Source organism: Erythranthe guttata, chromosome 10 (genome assembly GCF_056151865.1).
Source record: "Erythranthe guttata isolate IM_541 chromosome 10, IM_541, whole genome shotgun sequence".
Lineage (NCBI taxonomy): Eukaryota > Viridiplantae > Streptophyta > Magnoliopsida > Lamiales > Phrymaceae > Erythranthe > Erythranthe guttata.
The window spans coordinates 18,910,571-18,935,251 of NC_142542.1; the positions used below are offsets into that span (position 1 = coordinate 18,910,571).

The window sequence follows — 24,681 nt, forward strand, 5'->3', positions numbered from 1 at the left end:
TTCAAACATATATCCTAAGATTACAAACATCTTTACAATCCTATGATTGTTGAAATTTTGAACTACCGGAAGACATTTAAGAAAAAAAATGAAGAAATTTAAAATGATAAAAATAAAAGTTTTTATTCAGAAATTAGAAAAAATCTAAGCAATTAGATGTTTTGGAAAAAAAATAAAAATACCAAAATTTCCCAAGTAAAATTGACCGAAAATGTTAAAAAAAATATAATGGAAAATGACTCAAACAATCCCTTATATTTTTAGGCTTTAGAAGGGAAAAAAATGTAAGAGTAGGAAAGTTTTTGTATTTATGTGTAGTACATGAAGTATATGGGTGTTTTTGTATTTAACCCTAAAAAAAAAGACAAAAAAATAATTGAAGACCTAAATTATGTGGCGAAATTAAATTACACGATGACTCACTCTTGTTTCTCTCTCTAGGGGGGGCGTGCTGCAAATATCATTTAAAGCTATTTGTCATATATATATTTATTAAGATAGAAAAACAAAAAAAAGAAGATAAACGAGGACCATACAATATGACTATGTAGTTACATACAGTATACTAGATACGTACAACCAACCTGCAGCTTGTCATACAGCTTTACTCACGTGATATTTAATTCTTGTTTCTCATTTTGGTGAAATTATTTTATAATAGTGCAATTAAATTACAAATAATGATGAAAATGTGTCGAAAAGCCGAAGAAGACCGCTCAAATGAATAGGCCCGAACTAGTGTCGAAACCCGACGAAAAGTCGAAGAAGAAGGCTAAAATGAATAGGTCCCTTATATTTTGTGTAGTAGTTCCCAAAGCTTCCTAAGAAGCTTTGAAACTAAAATATCTTGCCTCGGAATATGTGCCCGGATCGCGACCTCGGCTTCTTGGATCGCAATCTGGTGACCTCAGGAAACTTGCAACCCCCGGCCTTCCCCAAAATCGATTTATCTTCGTATCTGTGACGTCTAATTGTATATACATCTTAAATTTTATGATATAATAGATTTTCTCGCAGATGTCGACTTCATCAATTATAGTTTTTTTTTTCAGAAAAATATCGTAATGTGTTATATATTCCGAATTCTGCCGATTCCAATTTGAAAATGTTCAATTTTTGGAACAAGTTTTTTTCGTTGCAATTTCTGAAATTTTGATTTCCGAGTTTTTTGGAACGGAATCGGAACTAGTTTTTCACTTCCGAAAAAAATCGGAATTTTTCCAAAAGGGCTAATTCCAATCCGATCTTTCCAATTTACAACCCATACATATACTTTACATATATAGCATAAGCTGTAAAGAAAACTACAGGCAATATGCATCCTTGTGATTCTTTCAAAACAGAGAAGTTCACAATTAAAAAGTAGGTCTTTGTCCACCAAAGACTTTCAACCACCCAAAACAACACAAGGATTTCCATCTTACTTCCAATTCCTAATCAACTAAAAAAAAAAAAACCGAGAGAAACGGCACCAAAATATGTCCGAAGAAAACGGTACCATTACCAGATGAATTTCTAAAAAATCTCAGTACTGAATTATACGACGAACTAATTAAGGGGACCTCTTTTTGGGCAAAGTAGTGACCATACCATCGTTATACCAATTGGAGAATCCTTTCTCAAGAGCCTCTCTCATCCAGACGTGTCGGCAGCATTCAATAGCTTCCGGGATTTTCAGCCAACTTCTTTCTCTGTGGCTTTTTTCAGGCCACGACTCGAGTTCTTCATTCACGTGCAAAGCATACATGGCAGCTCTACATAAACCTTCTGGGCTGTACTCATCCTGCAGTGTCTTGCTCTTGAAAGAATAGCATCCCAAGAAATGCTGAAACGGAAAAACAAAAAACAAATATATAATAACAATAATGGTTGCAAGGTTGGTTTCGATGGTCGTGTCGAAAAAATTAGTAGGATCTTATTGTGTACAACTACAAACATTCACAAGAACCATTATAATAAAGCTTTTCGTAAGTAGTCATTTGACCTTTCAGAAACTTCCATGACAATCGAATAGTACGAAAAACAACTCCCTTCCGCAATTATGTTGTTTGTAATATGACACTAAATACATGGTAATGCATAATCATATTTAAAAGATGTACGATATAACCGTTAAAACAGATGTCCAAACTAGCTTAGCTATACAATAGCGTGCTTTCTTCCCCATCATAAAAGATAAAATTACCTCTCTATAGGAAACGGGAAGTATATCAACTAATACCAGTGAGATCCTACTTGACCACTATTCCGTACCATGCAAACTTCTTGTGAACCAATTTGATTTTGCTCTTTATTTTTAAAATTTCAAGCCAGAAAGGTAGAGTAAAAATCGTAGATAAGACATACTTATGTGAAAGTCTACGCAGCTCAAATTTTGGAAAAAATAAAAAGTATAAAAATCCTGTAGTCTAAAATATAGAGGTAGTCTAAAATCCTAATCATGCTGGTGTAACAATGAAGGGAAATGTGCACATTCTTGATTGTAACTATGAATAATCAAGAACATTAGTTGTGACTTGTGAAAGTTGTGCCATATACTCGATGTACAGCGTTTTTTGAATTCATTTAACAGTGTTATTCCAAAAATATATAGCACAGTTTACATTACAAAATACAAACAACATCAATAACTCAGTACAATCTCTTTATGCGGGCAAGTACTAACAATCAGTCACGTTTGCAGAGGGACCGTAAAACCGAGCAATAGAGAAAGCAAGAAAAAAAAAGAGGTCAGTATTGGGTTTACCACCAAATCTCCTCGAACTCCAGCCTCTTCCATGGCTTCCCTTTCTGCTGCCTCATCAGCTGTCTCATCGTTCTCCCATCCACCCTACATAGATCAACAAACAGAGCATGAACACAGTCAATCTTCAAATTTATCACATATTCCACCTCATCAGTCAACCTTTGACAACAGTTCGACTAAGAAACTATAATTTTATCGGCAACTTTATCCTTCTTTGAGAACCTCCCCCCACCCCTCCTAGTTGAAGGGTATAGAATAGTATAAATCAACTTTAAAGGGAATAAAACATGCCCTTAAATGAAGGCAACATCACAATTCATCCGAAAACCTATCAATGTTATACAGTTCGAGACACCAGAAGGGTAATTGGGGAACCAGTAACTATCCTACTTTAAAATAAAATTAAAAAAAAAAAAAAGTTGAACATGCCATGCATTAATCTAAAAAAAGCGTGTGTCGTTCTAATCCATATTTTACAATCTACTGCTAAATCCAATGACACAATTCTTCACACAGTCCTGAAAACCAATTGAAGTGCATAAGAATGACTGCAACAATCATTCCCTTAAGTCTCAGGCCAACTGAGCTCAACAACACATTAACCTAAAATATCAATCCGAGAGACATTACACAGCCAACTATTATATAAGAATAATGCATGGATACAGCCGAGGATGAGGCTAAGGAAAGAATCTACTTATATGTTTTTTCATCCCTCAGTTTGCAGATTCAAAAATTAAGAGCAGTACAGTGAGATTCAATATTCAAGTTGGGAGGTGCTTGCAAGAATAATTTCATCCATAAGGTAAGAACGGATATTATGTAATATTTTCATCGACAAAAAAAGCATTGTAACCATGTAAAAAGAATCACTAGTCACAAGTCTTACCTTAGGAAATAGAAGACCAGGTCCACTAGTTGAATTGATCATTAGTACTTCAACGATCTTCTCCGATGTCCCACATTCATCATCTTCCACATACGTATATTTGAAGGGAATACACCTGGGATATGAAGCTACTGGTCAGAATTAAAATTAAGATCCATCCTAATATAAATTAGATTCTCATAATCGATGGATCAAAGGTGGATAATGTCAGGACAAATTTCTCTTGTACCTAGTCAAACTTCAAAGTACAAGTATAGTACCAGTTCAAGGAACCGATAGACATTGGTAAGATTTATACTCATCCATGAAGCAACCAAATCAGCACATACAAAAGCCTATTGATATGAAAGAAACTGAAAAAACAAGCATGTGCATCTTAAAGATTCAGCTAACACAGAATTGATCCAAGTAAAACCTGATAATTTGCACAATTTTACTCTTAAGTTCGTCGAATTATGTTGTAGACACAGCCAAAAAGCACATTAGCCTTACATATGAAAGGACTCTTATATATTGCTAAGGTTGAGAAAGGACAATTAAACAAATCATAAAAGAACGAGATAATTCTTCAGATTTATCGGGCTGGTATCCCAGTTGACAACGTAAAAACAAAACATAGAACCCTTTTTTATGATCTTCTCGTTATTTTCCCTATGAGCGAAACGGAACACTACAAGTGAGAAACGCAAATAAATTCAAATCCAAGCATCTGTTCTTCAAAGAATCAATATCATTAGCCGAAAGACAATACTTCTACAAAACATTATTTCAGAAACAGCAGAAATATAAACAGAAAATGGGAAAATAAAGGGAACCCATTTTCTTCCCTTTTCTCGAATAAAAACTTGAGCAAAAACTTGCACCAAATTGAATCAATTTCACCAAAAACACCTCTGATTTTCCTCCTAATTAGACAAAACCCTGTAACCGAAAACACCGAGAAAAATTGCAATCCAGCCCCCCCCAAACAATTCCAATAAAATCACCAAAAAGCAACTCCTAATTTGCCCACATTCTCCTCATTAGAAAAATCAGGAACAAATCCCTCATGCAACCAAACGCAAACCAACAGGCATCGTATGCATGTAAGCATAACTATACAGAGAGAGAAAAACGAAATAAATAAATACACAAAATACCCAGCAATGAGGCGGTAACCATCCTCGTAGCGCTGCTGATGCCGGCCAGTACGAGCCACCAATTCAGACATTTATTCCAAAAAAACAAAATTTAAACGAAATTCCGAAAATATTTTTCACTCTTCGTGTATGTGTATATATATACACACGAATCAGAGGCGGAAACCCTTTCGATTCATGAAAACGAAGCAATAATCCATCTTAGAACAACAACTCCGAAAATGGGCAAAATATTTCTTCGCATTATTTTCACGCAATCGGTAAAAAGAAAATTAACCGATGGGAGAAAAGCAACAGAATCGGAGCATGTTTTTGGGGAAATAATATTTTTGTTTTTTTTCTTTTTTTTTTTTTGGGGAGTCTGCAGTCAATTTTGGTGCCTCTTAATTACAAAAACAGAGTATCAAAAATATAATATATATACAAATTGCTAATTGTTTAATGACGTTTTTGCCCTTCCAAAATTGTGGAGGAGTGTGGGTTGGAGGAAGGGTACATTCGTGATTTAAGTTCGTATGGTGACGTGGCGTGCATGGAGTTTGTCGCCCACATATTTAGAAAGTAGGTTCATTTATTTTGAAATTTATGGGGCCACGTCATTCCTACTTGGATTACTTTTTTATGTTTAAGATTTTAATTTTATTCTATAATTTATCCAATTTGAAATTTTTCCTCACGTATGATTGGATGGATACAAACGAATAGAGTCAAGTCGAACGCAATTTTTAAAATTGTGATTGAATTTAATATGATAAACAATCAAGTCGAGGTCGAATCGAACACAAATCGAATTTGATATTTACACATATTTTATCGTTTTATTAATCAAGCTCGAACAACCGTGCTTCATAGTTTATCGAACAAAGGTATGAGTTCAAAGTTTGTTCGTTAAATTAACAAGCCGAACTCCAACAATTGCTCTTAACGAACGACCTTAAATAAAATTGTATTTAAATGATTGATTGTTGTTGTATGACTTGTATTGACATGTCACTCGATCAATTTAATTAATAAGATGTTCGGTTCATGTGATTAGATCTTGTATTAAATTTGTTAAACTTTGGTATTATACGTGATTTTTTTATAAATTTTTTTATTTAATAAGATTAACACATAGTTTAAAGGATAAAATAGTTTTTTTACTTGTTTAATCAACTCCTATTAAACTAATTGTAGATGGAGATGTGCTACTAATTTAATACAGTAGTAGTTCTTAATGGCAACTTTGATTTCAGTAGCAGATTTATATATATATATATATATATATATATATATATATATATATGAGATGAAATTTCAATGGTTTTTTTTTTCTCAGACCACTTGATATTATTTAAATTATATATGTGCATGTAGACAATTTGGACTTGAATTTGAATATTGTTTCTAGATTTTGAATTGAACTGTTCCAAACATTAGGGAAAATCATGCTAATAGAGTGAAAGAGCTTCCAACATATCAAATTTGCCCATAAATCATTATTTAATATTTATACGTATTTATTTTGCAAACGAACAAAAAAACCTCAAAATTATTTAAATAAAACAACTTTTTTTTTTTAATATAAATTACTGGAAAGGTGCTGACACTGAAATTTTGAGACAAAATTACTAATTTAATAGCCAAATAAACCGATTATTAATTTGGTTTTCAAATCAAAGTTCATGATATATTTGGATTTTATAAAAGTGTTAAATGATTAATCCAAAAATAAGTACTTCAATCTTTTTTTTATGGGTTAGCTAATTAGCTCAAGTCTCAAGCCTCCACCTCAAATTCATAACGTATTTGAATTCAAGGTGTTTATATTTATTCGATTAAAAAGAAAATGTTTGTAAGCCCTAAAATCGATTTAAGAGAGAAGAATCAGATAAATTCCCGAAAATCGTAATCCGTTTTCATTTTAATTAATAAATTCATTTGTTGAATTGTGTAATAGTCAGTGTTCGACAAACTGTTTCGGAAAATGTATGATAAGACAGCAACATTTGTCCCCACGAGAAGCGCATACATTTTTTTCCACATCATTATAAATAAATAAAAATTATTTTCTTCCGTAAATCGTTTTACGATAAATGTTTTCGTTCTTATATTCACGAAGTGTGCTCGTGCTCGAGCTTTTGTTGGACCCCTCATGAGCTGGTTTAGCTCGTTTGTGCGAATTACATCCCTAATGTAAATAAACGGGACAGTCGTTTTTACCTGTGTTCTCGTTGCTTTCTTCCCCCAAATCTTCAAGAAACATAAAGCAGGCACCATAACTGCCTGAAACAAAGAGCAATAAACGCGCATTATTTACGTACAATATTTCGATGTGTATACTTCTTTTTTCGAAGCAAATACAGACAGACAAAAGGGTCAAACGAGAAATAAGTATCGAACGGAGAAACCTTTCGCGACAAGAGGGTTTTTCCACTAATGGTTAACATCATTACCTAAGAGGACCAAACATTGTAATCTTGCTTTTAAAAAAAATATATATTTCAAGATTTAGATTCCTTTTTGTGGTTTCTCTGTCTGAAAAATCTGTTCTGATGTCTTAATAGATACCAACAAACGATTTTCTTTCGATCTGATTGGTTGATCGGTCTATTCATCCGATATTGCATGTACACTCATCGAAAACGCATTAAGAAATTAGTGGATTACTAATTAGTAATTATACATAAATCTATATATGCTTACCACAAGTATACTTAGAAGGGAACCAGTCAAAGCCATCGCAAGACCTGCAAAAGAGAAAAATCGTGAACAGTTTGTAGATTGAGTGATTTATCTGCAGCCTTTTAAGCTCAATTCGGTTCACTTCTTCGGTACCGTGACAGCTCTTATTGTTTCACCAACTGTTTGGTTGAGGGATCTTCGACTGATAAAAATGTTAAAATCAAGCTCGATTCGCATTCGACTCGGTTAAAGACTGTTCGAGCTCGGTTTGATTTGATTGCTTATCAAACCAAGGTCAAACACAATACCTAAAATTGGGGGGGGGGGGGAAAAATTGCAAATAAAACTCGAGGACATGCATTCGGCTCAGCTCGATTAGTTTACACTTCTATACGTGACAAGGGATACTCTTACTATGCCTTTAAAGGAATTTTAATGCAAAAAAGAACACGCAGTTAATTTAAGTTATATAAAAAACGGTACTTACGAGTAACTATGAGGCCACTGGTTGGAAGTGAATGGCGAAGCAGAGGGTGATTTTGGTTAATGCAATTCCGAACCATTATTTCACTAATCATGACACATTCCCCAACCAAACATGGCTCAAGAAAAATCCAATATTCCCGTCATTCCGTGAGTGGTTTGTTCAAGATGAAGGAACACCTTTCCTTCTTTTCTAAGCACTATCAACTCCATTTTATTCATATCGAAGTCAAAATAACGTTACGAAAATCATAATGTACCAAAAGGTGCATACAGAATAACGTCATGGTGATCCAAAATATATAAATTAAAATCGGAATTCTACACCCCAAACAAAGGAAATCTGAGCCTTGTATCGATGGAAATAACTTTTCGTGACAATTTTAGATAAGGTTAATTCCCAACACCTTTTTTTTTTTTATGCAGCAACATGCTAAAACACGCGGTAATTTCTTGGAGCTGTTCTAGGCAGCGGCACAAAGAGTATCTTGATCAAGAACTCAGCAAAATCCCTATAAACAAAAATATTGACAGTAAAAATTATGGCACAAGAAAAAGAAGAAAAAAAACGAGAAACGGGTTCTTGGAGAAGACAATGTCCAACCAAGTTTACATGAGTAGACAATACGCACCAGATCTGTAATCCTTTATTTATATTACGCGATGAGTGTTGATGTTGAGAGGCACGTGACATCATCTATAGAAGAGAACAAAGAACACTTACTTCAATTAATCAGTAAGCCCCCAAAAGAACACAATACAATACTAAAGAAACTTAAGAAACATTCAAATAAAACCGATTCAAAATACTGATTGCTCACCTCCATACCAGCAAAAAGAACTTCTTGCACAGAAGGGTGAAAGCTTAAGATCAATGACCATCAATTTCTAGAAACAGCTCTCTAATACATCTACGACATGCCCACGCCCACGCAAGCAAGCGGTTAGCGAATCTAACCAATCATAAACACCGTTTTCTTCAGGATGACCTCGATCCGCATTAAGAAAAACATGCATACCATCACTAAGTTCAATCCAGCTGCAACCAGGCGATTTCTTCACATCTTGTTGCCTCATCGTATGTCTCAACTCAGCCACCTCTTCATATCTCCCAGCAGCTCCGTAAATATTAGACATCAAAACATAATTCCCACAATGATCCGACCCCACCTCGAGCACCCGCCGCGCTGCCACCTCAGCAAGGTCAGCATTCCCGTGAATTCGACAAGAAGACAAAAACGCCCTCCACACAACTTGATTAGGCTCGATCGACATATTCGATATCAACTCAAAGGCTTCCACGAGCTGCCCTGCTCTGCCAAGCATGTCGATGACACATGCGTAGTGTTCGATAGCTGGAGCAACACCGTATTTCGGTTCCATTTCTTCTAGAAGTTCTTTGCCTTTTATTACAAATCCCGCGTGGCTACACGCTACTAATGCTCCGACGAACGAGATTTCGTCAGGCTTCAATCCACTCTGGCACATACGAGAAAAAAGTTCCAACGCCTCGTTTCCATGCCCATGCAGACCATATCCCATTACCATAATATTCCACGAAGCTGCATCTTTATTTCTCATCCTATCAAATACCAACCGGGCTTCCCTCATACTCCCACATTTTGCATACATGTCCATAATTGCGTTAACTGTGTAAGTATTACCCACCTTGTCTAATCCACTAGTGATCATATAGCCATGGACTTCTCTACCGTGCATCAATGCAGCTAAATGTGAACAAGCAGGAAGTGCGGCAGTAACAGTTACTATATCAGGCTGAAACCCTGAAATAAACATCTGCTTCAAAAGCCTCAAAGTCCCGTCGTGGTCCCCACATTGTTCGTGAACACTAATAATTGAGTTCCATGAATACATGTCCTTCTCAATCATATTCTCGAACACCATTGATGCATCACTAAGTTGCCTGCATTTACCATACATATCGATCAGTGCATTAAGAACCGCTAACCCTGATTCAAATCCTGTTTTGACTGTAAACGCATGAACCGATTTTCCATTGCAAAGCTCCCCAGCCAATGCTAAAGCTGATAATACACCAGTAATAGTGAACCTGTTCGGAACGAGCCCAGTTTCAGCCATCCTTATATAGATCAACAACGCCTTATCAAAATCTCCAATTTGGACATAACCATTAATCATAGCATTCCAAAGAACAATATCATCTCTTATAGGCAATTTCTCAAACACTTGTAGTGCATCGTTCATCAGCTCAAATTTTAGGTAAGAATGGATCAATGCACTCCCTATAAACAAATCCAAACCCAGCTCAAGCTTAAACAACAACCCATGAATATTTTTCAAATCCGCAACATTCGAACACGCCTTAATCACACAAGGAAGAGTAAACTTATCAGGGGCTACACCAAACGACCGCATTCTACAGTAAAACTCGAAAGCTTGAGCCGGCAGGTCATTAGCAGTTAATCCGGCTATAATGGAATTATAAACAAACACATTGTGTACATCGGTCGACGAGTTGAAAACGGATACAGCATCGGCGACGGAGTTGCATTTGGAGTACATGTTGATGAGGCTGGTAGCGGAAACAGGGGAAGAGAGATAACCAGTGACGATCATGAACGAGTGGAGCTTTCTTCCCGGTGAAAGTTCTTGGTTTCTGGCGTATGATTGGAGTAATGCGGTGCAGGATTTGAGATTGAGAAGTGGGGTCAATTTGGAAGAGGAAGAAGAGAATTTGCGGGGGAAACAGATACGGATTTTGCGTGGTTTTAGTGACGAGAACATATTTCTGTTCGCAAAAGCAAAATTGTTTTTGCGACTCGCCGGAGAAATTGGTATTATCCGCCGAGTACGGCGAGGAGAGAGATTAGAGAGAGAAGCGGGAGAGAGAGAGAGAGAGAGAGAGAGGATAATTGGGCCTGTTCATTAAGCCCATTTAAAATGCTACACACTCTGAGCCCATATTCACACACTTGGGTTAAATTACGGCCAACCCCTTGAAGTATGCTCAAATTACGAAAATACCTCTCCTTATTTTTCCATAATTACATCCATCCTATACAGTTTGTTGGTTTCTTACATTAACTGACTTTTGTAGGTGAACTGGATGCGTAATTTCTCAAAACTAAGGGGTGTTTTTTTTTTTTTTTTTTTTTCATAATTTCACTTTCGTGGGGGAGGTGATTGTAATTTATACCCTATTGTAATTGTTATAATAGAAGAAGGGAGCCGCTAAAACAAATACCGATTTTTTTCTCACTTCAATACCACCAACATAAAAAATAAAAAATAAATACATTTTAAATAGGTAATGATTTTATTAACCTTAATGAAAATCAACACCACACACAAAATTTGTGTGGTATTGATTTTATTAAGAGTATCAATATCATTATATATTTATTTTCTATTTCTTATATTGGTGGTTTTGAATTAAGAAAAAAAACGGTATTAGTTTTAGCCGTTTCCCATAGAAGAATAGAAGAAAAACTAAGTTTCAATTAGCTAAAAGCCAAACAATTTTATTATATGAATATATAAAAGATACATTATTGAATAACGTAACCAACCCATTCTCTTTATATAGAGATACGAAAAGACTCCTAACTAGCAAAGACGTGACAAAAATCTCCTAAGATACACATAATGTAATAGATAACCTAATCTAAGACGAATATACGTATTTATAATATTCAAACACTCCCCCTCAAGCTGGAACAAGACATGTAGATCAACGGCGAACAGACGACGGACAGCATTCCAGCAACAAACAAACAAACAAGTCGCACTCCACCGACAAACGGTACATTGGGACGACGGTCTTCGTATTCGAACGTCAGATGATCATTGCGATCGATGCCGATAGTCATATTAGGGAAGAACATCGACGATAATACCAAAAGCCATGGTACCGATAGACAAATATAAAACCACAGAGCCATTAACATAATGTATGTCATTGTCGATAGACAAGTAACGGAAAATTAACGGAAAAATAACGGGGAAAACTCTAAATTGTAATAGCAAAACCCTAGATCAATAGTTGCTCGGCAATTAGATACATATATATATATATATATATATAGTTATAATATTGAAGAATCTAATTGTCTTTATATATAGAGATGAAAAAAGACTCCAAATTAGAATTAATTAGTTGACCTAGTAAAATTAGAATCCTAATCTAATATTTAATTCGTAATTGTATTCTATTTACTAGAACTATAATCCTAATCTAATATTAATTCATAATTAAATTCTAACACTAGTCTTCAGAATCCACATATATGTTAATTACTAAGCCGTCCAAACAAGACGTCCATTGGAGAGAGAGAGAGAGTGCAATTTCTTTCAATATGTTGACTTTGACTTTTTCAATTTTACTTTTTTTTTATAATGAAAAAATCTCTAATGTTTGGTTAATTACAATCAGCCCCTTCAACAATTAATTTTATTACACGTCCATTCTTGCGGTGTTAAATTTAGTGGAATCTTCTAGATTTTGTAGAATATTCTCCAATTCGTACTCGTTTTACCTCATTCGAACTCCACATTTTGAAACAAGATGATCATCAGATGTGTCTCTTGACTTGTAAATATCAGATTGTGGCACATAAGAAACTGCATTTTTGCACAAAACGAGTAGAATTTAAAGAACATTCCACGAAATTTAGAAAATTTTGTTAAATTTGACACCATAAGATGTACGCATAAGAAGATTCAAAGTTGAAGGGACGATTGTAATTACATAAATAAGAGGGGGTTTCGCAATTTGACCTTACTTTAGGAGTTCACCGTAATTTACCGTATATTTTCTATGTATAGAGCATAAGTCCGCATAGTTATCCAAATGTCAAAAAAATGGCTCATGAATTATGCGGTTTAAGCGGTAGACGAACGAACAGGTCTTTCATCTAATTACATTTTGGCCCCTCACATTTTTGTTTTGGTTATTACGTGCATGTGCATGGTAACTAGCCTCTGTGTTCTTGCTGTCAGAAACCAATCATTGTCCGAATACAATCCCAGTCAGATTTTCTCTTTCCCCATTTCGACCACTACTTGCCACGTGTCCTAATAAATAAAAAAATTCATCATTTGTTGTCTTTTTCGGTTTTTCTAATCCAAGAAAATGTAGGAGAAACGGGGAACAACTATGCCCAAAAAAGAAATTATTTTTGTTCGGCTTAGGTTGTTTTCTATTTGGAGAGGAGAGAGAGAGAAATAAAGAGAAGAGAGAGAAAAAAAAAGATCGGTAACACTAACTCCATTTTCCATTTCTGAATCCTCAAAAAAAAAAAAAAACAAATTTGCATGGCTGAGCTATGCAAATACAGATCAAAGAAGAAGAAAAGTCAACGGCAAGAAAACGACAAAAGGTAGTTATTAACCGACAACCAATCATCAACAACCACCCATTATGAAGGCTTGGGAGGCGACGGTCCGGAAAACACAGGCGGCGGCGAAGAAACGAGCCAACACGATCTTCGGCACGTCCTACGCCGTCGATCCAAACATAGTCGCCGGCGCCGGCGCCGGCGAAGGAGATGAGGAGAACGAGTCCGACCACCACCCGAACCACGAGGAAGACGAGTTCCACGCGAGCGGCGAGGTCTACCACGCGGAGAGGTTTCTCCCGAACGGAGATTATTACACCGGCTACTGGGCGGACAACTTCCCCCACGGCCAGGGTAAATACTGGTGGACCGACGGCTGCATGTACGTCGGAGAATGGTTCCGCGGCAAGAGCATGGGGAGGGGGATCTTCAGCTGGCCTTCCGGCGCAATGTACGAGGGCAATTTCAAGAGCGGCTTCATGGACGGAGAAGGCACCTACACCGGCGCCATCGGCGGCACCTACCGCGGCGCGTGGGTTATGAACCTCAAGCACGGCCACGGCGTGAAGGAGTACGTCAACGGCGACTCGTACGAGGGCGACTGGAGCCGCGGCTCCCAGGAGGGGCAAGGCAAGTACCAATGGAAGAACGGCAACCATTACGTCGGCGAATGGAAAAACGGTAAGATATCCGGCCACGGGACGATGCATTGGACGACCGGCAACGTTTACGAGGGTAACTGGGAGGACGGCCTCCCGAAGGGGAACGGTACTTTCAAGTGGCCCGACGGTAGCTTCTACGTCGGGCACTGGAGCAGCGACCCCGGCGAGCAGAACGGGACGTACTACCCGTCGGGGTCGCTGCTCGAGGGCGGGAACCTCGAGTGGGACCCGCAGGAGGTTTTCAGTAAAGATCTGAAGGAATGCAAAGTGTGCGCGACGGAGAAGGTTCCGATCTGGCCGTCGCAGAAGAAACTGGCTGTCTGGAGGTCGTCTAAAGGGTCGGATCCCAGCGTCAGACCGAGGAGGATGTCGGTCGATGGTAGGATCGACGCGGGTGTGGATAAGGATCTGGGCGGCATGCGGTTGTCTGACGGTGCCGCCCCTTCGCCCTGGAACGTCAGCGCCGTCGACAGGGCGGGGCACGGTGGGAACGAGGGGGACGATGTTTTCGTCGGGTTGCAGTGTGAGGGTATGATGAATCTTAGGGGGACACCATTGAGGATACCTAAGATGGTTAAGAGGCAAGGGGAGACTATCTCTAAAGGCCATAGGAATTATGATCTCATGCTCAATTTACAATTGGGGATTAGGTATATTAATTATATATATATATATATATATATATATATATATATATATATATATATATATATATATGTATATATATATATTTAGCGTTTTGCTCGATCCAAACGGAGCCTTATTGTTATCGAAACTTGAAATCTTCGTTTTGTTGTCTGCATGGGACGGACAGGCATTCGGTAGGAAGACCAGGGCCGCCTCCGTCGCTCGATCTAAAGCCGTCGGCTTTCGATCCAAAGGAGAAATTTTGGACGAAATTTCCGCCCGAGGGTTCGAAAATCACTCCACCTCATCAATCGTGTGAATTTAAATGGAAGGACTACTGTCCCAAAGTGTTCCGGTTAGACCCTTTTTTTCTCTCTCGTGCAACGATAAATTAACGATGATTTCGTTTTTTTTTTATTGCGTATTTCTTGAATTTCGAAAGAAAAAGAAAATCGAAAAAAATAAATGTCGATGCAGGACACTTAGGATGTTGTTCAAGGTTGATGCAGCAGATTACATGCTGTCCATATGTGGCAATGATGCTTTAAGAGAACTTTCGTCTCCCGGTAAAAGCGGAAGCTTCTTTTACTTGACTAACGATGACCGTTACATGATCAAGACCATGAAAAAAGCCGAAGTAAAAGTGAGATTTCGATTTTTTCATTTTTTTTTGCCGATACATAAAATTAACTATGTCATAATAAAAAATTAAAAAAAAATCATTTTTTCGTCCCGTTTTCAGGTGCTTCTGAGGATGCTAAACGCGTACTACAATCACGTTCGAGCATTCGAGAACACTCTAGTGACTAAATACTATGGACTTCATTGTGTTAAGTTGAATGGACAGAAGGTAAATATATATATGGATCAAATTTTACATAGGATTTTGTGTCTTAATTAATTATTTTCAAAATGATTTAAGTAATTTAATTTTGGGTTTATTTTAGGTGAGGTTCATAATCATGGGAAACCTATTCTGCTCAGAATATATGATCCACAGAAGATATGATTTGAAAGGATCAACTTTCGGTAGATTAACCGACAAACCAGAATCCGAAATCGACGCAAATACAACACTCAAAGATCTCGATCTCAACTTCATTTTCCGACTTCAAAAGACATGGTTTCAAGAATTTCGAAGGTAATTGTAATAATTCCACATTTTCTAGTTATTACATTTCATTTTTCAGACAATAATCACATGTTTTTTTTTATTTTTTATTTAATTTCATTACAGACAAGTTGATAGGGACTGTGAGTTTCTTGAACAAGAGAGAATTATGGACTACAGCCTTTTGGTTGGCCTTCATTTCATGGAAGCATCGAACGACGATATTACCCCGTCCGGTTCTGTAACGCCTATCGGTAATTAATTTCTTAATAAACATTAAAAATTTCGATAAATTTCAAGAAAAAGAACTTAAAAACAGTTGCATCTTTTTTCAGACAACGGTGGCTCAGACGAAGCAGTTCCTCGTTTATCCAGAGCCGATGTAGACCAGTTGCTTCTAGACCCTGCAGGGTAAGAATAGTGGTTAGGGGGGGGGGGGGGGGGCACGGCCCCCCAACGTTTCTCGAAAATCTAATATTTTAATTTTTTTTTTTTTGATATGAAGGTGGGCAAGCATAAGATTGGGAATCAACATGCCGGCGAGAGTTGAAAGAACAGAGAGAAACAACGATGCTGCGGAGTTTCAGTTAGTAGGAGAGCCGACGGGCGAATACTATGACGTAATATTGTTCTTTGGGATAATAGACATTCTTCAAGATTACGATATTACCAAGAAACTCGAACATGCGTACAAGTCCATACAATACGACCCTAACTCCATATCGGCCGTTGATCCGAAGCAGTATTCGAGGCGCTTTCGTGACTATGTATTGAAAGCTTTTGCAGAAGATACATGAAAAATATATATACATATATATATATATACTTTTGGACAGCTTCTTTTTTAATTATGAGGATTTGATTGGCAGAGGTTAAGGCAGGATTCGGTCTTCCTCTTCCTCGTGTGTAATTCTTTTCGTTCTTTATGCATATATTGTTCGTTCTTTTTTTCTTCGTTTTACAGATTTTGCCACAGGGCACGATTTCAGGGTTGTAATTTTTCTTTCAACACTTTTTTTTTCTGTTTGTAAAAACTTGCAGTCTAGATGAATAAACTGCAAACATTCGAATACCACAGCTTGCAACGGTTTTTTCGTTTCTCTGTTAATGTCGGATCTTATTCCCAATCGAAATCATTCTTCTCGAGATTCGTTTACGGTAGACACTTAAAAAGAAACATATGATGCAGTAAAAGAAGCCGTATTCGATATGCAAATAGAATTAAACGATTGAATCGATCACCAATCATCTGATATTCCCAGCCAGAATGCTCTAAATTGACTAAAACTATATATATTTATTTCCCGTAAAACGAATTCAACAAGAGCCCGCTTCATCAATTGCGGAAATACAGTTCAAACATTTAACCAAGGAAAGAGAGTAAGCAAAGCATCATCACAATTGCAAATCCAAATAACAAACAAAATCCAACGTACTACAGACCCAAACATTCAACCTCCGAATTTAACGTCTCGATTTTGGAGAAAAAGAAAAACTAAAACAAAACCATGAAAGTCGAAATACAAAGCGTTCACAGACGCCTACTTATTAAAATAACCACCACCATAACACATTTCACGTTTTCAAACTGAAACGAAATACATTGACCTTTCAAACTTATCGTCATCGGATAAAATATACCACCACCAGCCACTGGAATTTCTTGAGGTTCTTTTAATTCCACCGAGACATCCAAAAACAACAGCCACCATAAATCCAGTATCCATGAAGTCTTCACCAAACTGATTCAACCAGACAAAATATTCAAGTAATTCACCTATTGATACAATAAGCTCCTTTTAATCGATCCAGAAAGCTCGACACAAGCTGCTCCATGGAAGACATAACAAGAAATTAATAGATGGAAACCTAAAACCCAAAATTATATAAACAGATATCGGTACTTTGTTCAGACATGTATATAAACAATGCAGGAATCAAAATTCAATTTACTTTTACAAATAATTCGTGTCCCTCAGAAAATAAGCTATGGTTGTGGTCGGATATTGGAGCTTAGACCATATTAGATCGTTGAAACAAATATAAATTGTGCAGTTTTATGGTCGTTGGTATAGCAAAGACCACATGTGTGTGTGTATATATATATATATATATACATAGAGAGAGAGAGAGAGAGAGAGAGAGAGAGAGAGAGAGAGACCTGTTGAACAGCATGTGCCTGCTACACTCTCACCATGTCCAAAAAAGAACTTCATTAAGTTGCCCATTCTGCAAAGTTGATGGATGAAATAATAGCTCCCGGCCATAGAAATTTGCACCGGTGAATCGGTCACGACCTAATCCACGAAAAAAGTAAAAAGAACAATAGGTTAATAGATTGATCAGATATTCAGATGACATCATCAACTCACATTAAAATTGAGCAATAAGAAAACGAAGAACAGGGAGAAGCTAGTTTTACCACCATCTATGAATCCATCAATCATCTCACACAAAGAAACGACCTTCCCCAGGAGACTGTACATGATACTGCAGTGGAAGCCCGACAGGTTGTTGATTTCCTTTCTGGTTTTCACCTTGGACTTGCAACGATGAGATTTGCTTCCCAGGGAAAGGGAAGTTTGCTATCCCCACTGACCCGTTACTACTGTTCACATCATAAAATGTAGGCCCCACTTGATTAATGGAATCACGGAACCCAACACTTTGGTTCAAAGATGACAACTGATATCCATCTAACCAGCTGTAGTTATCCATTTGTGGAACTGGAGTAAAGGCCATCTTCGATGACTCGTCCACACCCTTTAAAGGAATAGAACCAAAGCCAGGTGGTGGGCCCAGGTATCTGACTGGTCGGCTCACTGGATTCTTCTTGAAGCCTGGTGGCATGATGGAAGACGGGTTCACATGCAGGCCATCAGAAGATGCTCTCGAGGACATAATGGAGTCAAACTTTGACGACACGGAAGCTTCTGAAATATGATTGGAGAAATTATTATAGCCAGAAAAAGTGTTGACAAACTTTGGGTATGGCAGAGAAAGAGCAGCAGGCTGAGAAACTTCAAACTGGTCCTGCAGCTCAGATTTCAGCGAAGAACCGTTTTCCATCAAATTCAAGTGAGCCAAACCATTCAAATTTGGAGCTTGTTCTACTGGCCACTTTGACATATTGGGTTCGACTGGAAGCAGATACTGAGAAGTAGCACTAGCAACAGTTGCCGATGGTCTAGCGTTTACTTTGCTCTGAAAGAGTAAACTATCATTCCCAACAGAGGACACATTTCCCTTCACATTGTCAATCTTGCCAGACACACGAACAGTAGGAAGAACCTCTGCGGAAGTCAAATTTGAAGAGAATTCATCCACATGCCTCTCGTTCATCGACGGCCTAAAAACAATCACCTCGTCCTCATCCTCTTCATCAGCTCCCACACCCACCTCTTGCTTTATAGCATGACCACACCCAACTGAAATGCCCACTGAGCTACTATTTGAGTTGGGCTCCAAAGGACTGGTGAGCAGATAATCATCAGAAATTTGAGGCTCAATGCCGATGACAAATTTATTCAACTTCGAGTCAAAATAGACTCCCTCCTGCCCTAGTCGGACGCCATTGGCAAGAGCCTTTCCAGCTGCAATAATTCTCCGCATGCGAGCAATTTTCTCTTTGTTGCCTCCAATCCCATCACCACCAAAAGTATGCTTCCGTGAAAAGTCAAGGATAAGCTGGGCAGGAAGAAGAGGAAGAAATCCTCTCAATTCGAAGTCCTCAGACAATGCAAGACGGTTAGCGGTCTCACTCTGGTCATACTTGCTCGTATTAGAGGAAAATGCCTCCTCTTCACGCTGATTAACAAAAATATATCTGTTTGATAAGAGCTTATTAAGTAACAAGATACATTTGTTCCAGAAAAAAGATCTTGCATTTTGCTGTTTCTCCTCCAGTTCACGGTTAACTGCAACATCAGGGCGACAAGCCAACCACTCAACAAAAACCATAATCCCAGGCAACAAATAGCTCGACGAGGGATCTTTTAACTGGTTACACCGTTCAAGGATGCAGCCCATAAACTCAAAGGTGCTAGTAAGAGCATTTTGAAGCACCACTGAACGCTGTACAATTTCAGCATATGATTGGTTTCCATTCTCGTTCGCATCATGCACCGTAAATATTAGAATCGCAATCATCCTAATAATTGCAAGTCTACACTCAGAAGTATCTGAACCAAAGTTCAAGTCCTCGTCTTGCCCAGAAGAAAGCAGTCCTAATAAATCATTTTTAACCGTTGAAAACACGTCGGGGAGAGTTTCCAGGCTGGGATCACAGCAAAGAAACAAGTATTAGCTAAACAATTATTTTTGAAGTCACATTACACTGCATACTCTTGAGAGTTCAGAACAAACCTTGTGCGAGTAAAGAGAATGCCATTCAGCCTAACAAATCGCGTTATGAAAGCTTTGAAGAGCTCAGAGTGATCTGAAGTTCTCTCCTTAACTGCAACATTTTCCAGTCCAACATCTTTGGAAGGAGTCCTTGCTCCACCTTTGCCTCTGCCTTTCCCAGGCGCCTTTTGAGATATCGTCTTCGCTACGGTAGATCTACCATCACCAACTAGTTCGATATACTTCTCACGATTCTGCAAATAGAAGAAAAATCCGGTGAAAAAAATCCTGAATTTGTCGATAACGTAGATATTGCAAATTGAGAGGTGCCATGCTTTTGAATCTACTTCCTTGCACATTATGTTCCCAAATACTATAGCTTATTTTCTTAAACAAATCAAGCTGCAGGCTGCTAGGAATTAAAAAATTCGAATGTATTTGAAAAATTGATATATTGCAGCAAGAAACGGCAAAATGGTATGAATGGAAGGAAATGTTGCTTAAATAAGTAGTATTTATTGCAGTTTACACGTATATGAAAAGAGTACTTGCAGTTGACAGGATGAAATCTATTTTCAGATTGTGAAAACCAGCTTGAAATTTCACTTGCTGAATTTATACTATATCTATAATTTTGTGGATCTAACCACCACCCAAAAGTGGTTCTAGTGATTATGACCAACCAGGGTAGTTAAACTATGTCGCAAATGCTAAAATAATATACTCTAGGATACAAGAATAACCTATATGCAACTCAACTTACCTTCTCAAATGCAAGGACCAAATTGTCTCTTGCAGTAACGAAAGGGTTATCAATTGCTAGACTTCGAAAATAGCGATATATAGACACCAGTTCATCACTCGAATATCCAGCCAGTATAGCAAGCTGAAAGTTACAAATGATAACTTCAAATTAGATAAGAAATTAGCGATAAATTACTTCAGAAAGGAGGCATATGGGACTCAAAACTTAAGAAAAAGAGTAAACCAAAACGAAAAATTGATATTAGTTCACCTGATGGTGTGGATTGCCGTTTGAGGAACAGAATGAAGAAGCTTGCATATAGTAACTAGATGCAGCCGCAAAATCCAGAGCTTTTGAGTCTCCTTCCCCATACAAGCCTTTATAACGAGCAAGATCCCCCAAATAAATCAAACAACGGTGACAGGATATCAAGCATTTTTTCACCTCAGAGAGTTTACTTCCATCTTTTGACATGGTTATCTGATTATCTGCATCATCAGAAGAATACCCTAATGGCAAACCATACTTAGCTTTTATCTTCAACATTAAATCGTGATAAAATCCAGTTGACTCAGAAAGAAAAGTCTTCAGCTGCGAACGGATCTTTGCGATTCGATCAGGTCCAGAACGAACTGGACCTTTCCCATTCTGGGCTGCAGCTGATTTTGCTGAAGCCAAAGAGGCATTGAAGAGAGCCCTAAGCTCCTCAATTCTCCTATAATGCAGTTGCCACAAAGCATATTCTATTTCGTGTTGCTCAGAGAAGGCGTGGTCTTCAAGGACAATTGCTTCATAGTTTTCACGCATCTGTTGCCATGTACTAGGATCAGAAGGGATTCTGGCCTGTGCAGCTTTCCTTCGCTTGTTCTCCAACTCAACATTCTGCAGTGAAAATCAAGAAGTTAGTCATACCCATAACACATGTATTTTGAAGAAGATGCCAAATTAATCGTTTAAAAAATGAGCAACTACATTAAACAAGATAATTGCAGTTCTTTAAAAGATATTCAGCTACAGTGAGATATTTCCTATAAATTGTGTGTTGTTGTGTTCCAGAGAAGTGGTCTTTCATAGAAATTACGTAATAGAAAGATTCAGATACACAATCAACAGAAACTGAACTTGGGCAAAGGTACAACAACACATGCATACCTTACTGAATAGACGCTGAGCAAGCTCTTTTGAAGAGTTTTCTTTGTTATTCTCCATAGGAATGGCCATCATCCATTAAATAAATGATTGCCAACAGTAAGTTCGAGATATGCAACTTCAGTAGAGAGAGACACCATAAAATCCACAATTGCCTGCTGCATATAAGTGTAATTACAAATTATTAACTGAGGCTACAACTCTCAAAGATCGACCCTTGACACCAGCCACAAACACACTTCAAATCTGGCCCATCTCACAAATGAATATTGTTAAATGCTAATTAAATGTCAAAAGAATGAAGCCAAAGCTCTTATCAATAATCCAATCAAAAAATTCCGAATGTTCAATACCGGCAATCTAGCAATTCTTATAGCTCAAGTTTCACTTCAGAGCGCATGATATAATGCACACATACTACAAGCATAACATAACAACAGAAGAAAATCTAAACCTCTGCCATATGGCAGATTGGTTTAATGAGCTCTTGTATAGATTTGTAAACACCATAAATTGATTTAGAAACATGTTAGTCATGCAAAAGGCCATAATAAAGAGAGTACTACTACAACTGTCTACTAACAAACAGTTATACCTTGAAAAAAACCAATAGTACAAATTCGCCAGTTCTAAATATGGGATTTTATCAAAAGAAAACAATTGATGCGAGGGTTTTACTTCTTATCATACCGAACTTGGATAAAGAGAGAAACTTCCCAAAATTTAAGCATTTCAAATCCCTAAAAACCAATCAAGGTCACCTATTAATGTATCTTCAAAAACCTAACATAAGAAAGAACCCATTCAAATAGCTTCCAACTAATAGAAGAAAAAAAAACACAGAAACTCAACTAAATTGATGAATCCCGGAAAATCAGTTATAAACCCTAAAATCAGCTATAAACCCTAAAGAAAACCCAATTCCGAAATTGAGTTAAATTACACCCATGTCCGTAAAAAATAAACAATAATCAAAACAAAACAAAAAAGGCGTGAATTCGCAAAAAGAAACTTACCCTCACCCCAAATTCACCACCAGATCGGCCAAAATTCCCCAAATTGAGCAAGTTTCTGTATAATTCACGAACACGCCGATGACGAAAGGCTTAATTGCGATGAGAGGCTCCAATGATTTTTGATAAATTGTTAGGGTTTTTGGGAGCAATTAGTATTCAAGAATAAAAGGAAAAGAGGTGAATTTTTTAGATAGAGAGAGAGAGAGAGAGAGAGACGACTTTGGTTTTCCTTTTATTTTTCTTTTCTTTTTTGGTATATATAATAATATAAAATATTGATATTAGGCGGCTATAACTATGGGCCAGATATTTATTTCAGTATTTATTAATTAATTCATGCAATCGTAAATTTATTAACTACTTATTCATTGAGTTTGTTTAATTAATCAGGTATTTATTATCAATAAATATTCACTAGAAGAAGAAGAAAAAAACCTCCTTTAAAGGTACGGTCAATTTTAATTCGAAGAAAATAGGAACTGAATTTTCGAAATCCATCGATTTTAGTTCGACGGATTCTGTTTATGGAACCGTATTTTCATTCCGATATCCAAATGGGTGTGAGCGAGCCAAGCCCAAGTTCGAGCTCATCGAATTTTTTATTTTTTCGAGCCCAATCTCATTTTATATTTTTTAATTAATTGTTTATTATTAAAAATTATTTATATTATATCAAAAAAATATTCAAAATAAATAATGAACTGTAATTATATTTTATTTAATGAATGCTCGTGAGCCGACTCGTAAATTCACAAACTACTAAAAAAAACTCGAGCTTTTTTCGAGTCGGTCCATCGAGCTCGCGTATGAATTTGGGCCAAATTCTTCGTTTTAATTAACCAGTCTCAATTGAATAAGGCCCAATTTACCAGCAGTTTGAACTTGGGCCAAATACTTATTTAAATTATTATAAATATTTCAGCCTATAAGTTATTATACACATAATATTTAGGGTTAAATACAAAAACACCCCTATACTATGAACTTTGTATCATATAGCCCCCTGTACTACACATAAATACAAAAACCCCCCTCATATTACATTTTTTCCAAAATATGACGAAAATACCCCTACTCAAGCATATATATAATATGTTTGAGCCATTTTTCACTATATATTTTACCAATTTTAGTCAATTTTACATGGGAAATTTTGGTATATATATTTTTTTCTCCAAAACATCTAATTGCTTAGATTTTTTAATTTTTTTGAATAAAACCTTTTATTTTTGTCATTTTGAGTTTCTTCATTTTTTTTCATCTTAAATGTCTCCGGTAATTCAAACATCCTAAGATTGCAAACATCCTAAGATTGCAAACATCCTAAGATTGCAAACATCTTTACAATCCTATGATTGTTGCAAATTTAAGCTACCGGAAGTCATTTAAGAAAAAAATGAAGAAATTCAAAATGACAAAAATAAAAGGTTTTATTCAGAAAAAAAAAATCGAAGTAATTAAATGTTTTGGAGAAAAAATAAAAATATCAAAAATTCCCAATTAAAATTGACCGAAAATGTTAAAAAATATAGTGTAAAATGTCTCAAACAAAACCTTATATTTATAGGAGCCAGCAGGGGTATTTTCGTCAAATTTTGAAAAAAATATAACACCAGAATGGGTTTTATATTTATGTGAAGTACAGGGGGTATATTGTACAAAGTCCATAGTACATTGGTGTTTTTTATTTCACCCTAATATTTACAAGTTACTAGTCTTGCAACTAATCATAATTACTACAAGATACAGATTTTTCATACAGCTACCGAATATTCCAAATTTCCAATT

At 36.8% G+C, this 24,681-nt stretch overlaps 4 protein-coding genes across 7 annotated transcripts; 1 reads left to right on the forward strand and 3 right to left on the reverse strand.

Annotated features, from left to right (window-relative positions):
• Window positions 1-1,295: 1,295 nt before the first annotated feature.
• On the reverse strand, window positions 1,296-5,165 carry LOC105949448 (nudix hydrolase 16, mitochondrial). Its single transcript, XM_012972761.2, has 4 exons — window positions 4,775-5,165; window positions 3,636-3,750; window positions 2,747-2,830; window positions 1,296-1,825 (listed from the first exon to the last, which is right to left on the reverse strand). Exons 1-4 carry the CDS (start codon window positions 4,843-4,845, stop codon window positions 1,553-1,555), a joined length of 543 nt encoding a protein of 180 aa, XP_012828215.1. The 5' UTR covers window positions 4,846-5,165; the 3' UTR covers window positions 1,296-1,552.
• Window positions 5,166-6,804: 1,639 nt separating this feature from the next.
• Window positions 6,805-10,836, reverse strand: LOC105949430 (Pentatricopeptide repeat (PPR) superfamily protein). The gene is made up of 5 exons (XM_012972740.2): window positions 8,743-10,836; window positions 8,554-8,618; window positions 7,926-8,433; window positions 7,460-7,503; window positions 6,805-7,039 (listed from the first exon to the last, which is right to left on the reverse strand). Exon 1 carries the CDS (start codon window positions 10,685-10,687, stop codon window positions 8,810-8,812), a length of 1,878 nt encoding a protein of 625 aa, XP_012828194.2. The 5' UTR covers window positions 10,688-10,836; the 3' UTR covers window positions 6,805-7,039; window positions 7,460-7,503; window positions 7,926-8,433; window positions 8,554-8,618; window positions 8,743-8,809.
• Window positions 10,837-12,885: 2,049 nt separating this feature from the next.
• LOC105949349 (phosphatidylinositol 4-phosphate 5-kinase 6) lies at window positions 12,886-16,772 on the forward strand. Its single transcript, XM_088824314.1, has 8 exons — window positions 12,886-14,551; window positions 14,716-14,883; window positions 15,006-15,171; window positions 15,271-15,378; window positions 15,476-15,669; window positions 15,766-15,893; window positions 15,975-16,050; window positions 16,145-16,772. Exons 1-8 carry the CDS (start codon window positions 13,323-13,325, stop codon window positions 16,434-16,436), a joined length of 2,361 nt encoding a protein of 786 aa, XP_088680440.1. The 5' UTR covers window positions 12,886-13,322; the 3' UTR covers window positions 16,437-16,772.
• A 144-nt stretch (window positions 16,773-16,916) lies between these two features.
• On the reverse strand, window positions 16,917-23,170 carry LOC105949350 (nonsense-mediated mRNA decay factor SMG7). Of its 4 annotated transcripts, none has more exons than XM_012972648.2 (8): window positions 22,894-23,170; window positions 21,881-22,035; window positions 20,999-21,610; window positions 20,747-20,869; window positions 20,005-20,237; window positions 18,065-19,915; window positions 17,801-17,936; window positions 16,917-17,466 (listed from the first exon to the last, which is right to left on the reverse strand). In XM_012972648.2, exons 2-6 carry the CDS (start codon window positions 21,950-21,952, stop codon window positions 18,088-18,090), a joined length of 2,868 nt encoding a protein of 955 aa, XP_012828102.2. In that variant the 5' UTR covers window positions 21,953-22,035; window positions 22,894-23,170; the 3' UTR covers window positions 16,917-17,466; window positions 17,801-17,936; window positions 18,065-18,087. The 4 variants fall into 4 exon arrangements, with proteins under 4 accessions (XP_012828102.2, XP_012828101.2, XP_012828103.2 ...); XM_012972647.2 differs by having other exon boundaries at window positions 21,881-22,032; window positions 22,894-23,154; XM_012972649.2 differs by having other exon boundaries at window positions 21,881-22,032; window positions 22,900-23,142.
• Window positions 23,171-24,681: the final 1,511 nt, after the last annotated feature.

Bases quoted from the DNA above. Each gene is read 5' to 3' on its own strand.
- LOC105949448 (XM_012972761.2), bottom strand. From the start codon at position 4,845: ATGTCTGAATTGGTGGCTCGTACTGGCCGGCATCAGCAGCGCTACGAG. The intron at 3,751-4,774 runs GTATTTTGTGTA...TTCATATCCCAG, and splicing joins GGTTACCGCCTCATTGCTGG to GTGTATTCCCTTCAAATATA. The intron at 2,831-3,635 runs GTAAGACTTGTG...TGATCTATGTAG, and splicing joins CTGGTCTTCTATTTCCTAAG to GGTGGATGGGAGAACGATGA.
- LOC105949430 (XM_012972740.2), bottom strand. From the start codon at position 10,687: ATGTTCTCGTCACTAAAACCACGCAAAATCCGTATCTGTTTCCCCCGC.
- LOC105949349 (XM_088824314.1), top strand. From the start codon at position 13,323: ATGAAGGCTTGGGAGGCGACGGTCCGGAAAACACAGGCGGCGGCGAAG. The intron at 14,884-15,005 runs GTTAGACCCTTT...ATGTCGATGCAG, and splicing joins TACTGTCCCAAAGTGTTCCG to GACACTTAGGATGTTGTTCA. The intron at 15,379-15,475 runs GTAAATATATAT...GGTTTATTTTAG, and splicing joins TTAAGTTGAATGGACAGAAG to GTGAGGTTCATAATCATGGG.
- LOC105949350 (XM_012972648.2), bottom strand. From the start codon at position 21,952: ATGATGGCCATTCCTATGGAGAATAACAAAGAAAACTCTTCAAAAGAG. The intron at 20,870-20,998 runs GTGAACTAATAT...TGTAACTTTCAG, and splicing joins ACGGCAATCCACACCATCAG to CTTGCTATACTGGCTGGATA. The intron at 20,238-20,746 runs GTAAGTTGAGTT...TTCTATTTGCAG, and splicing joins TGGTCCTTGCATTTGAGAAG to AATCGTGAGAAGTATATCGA.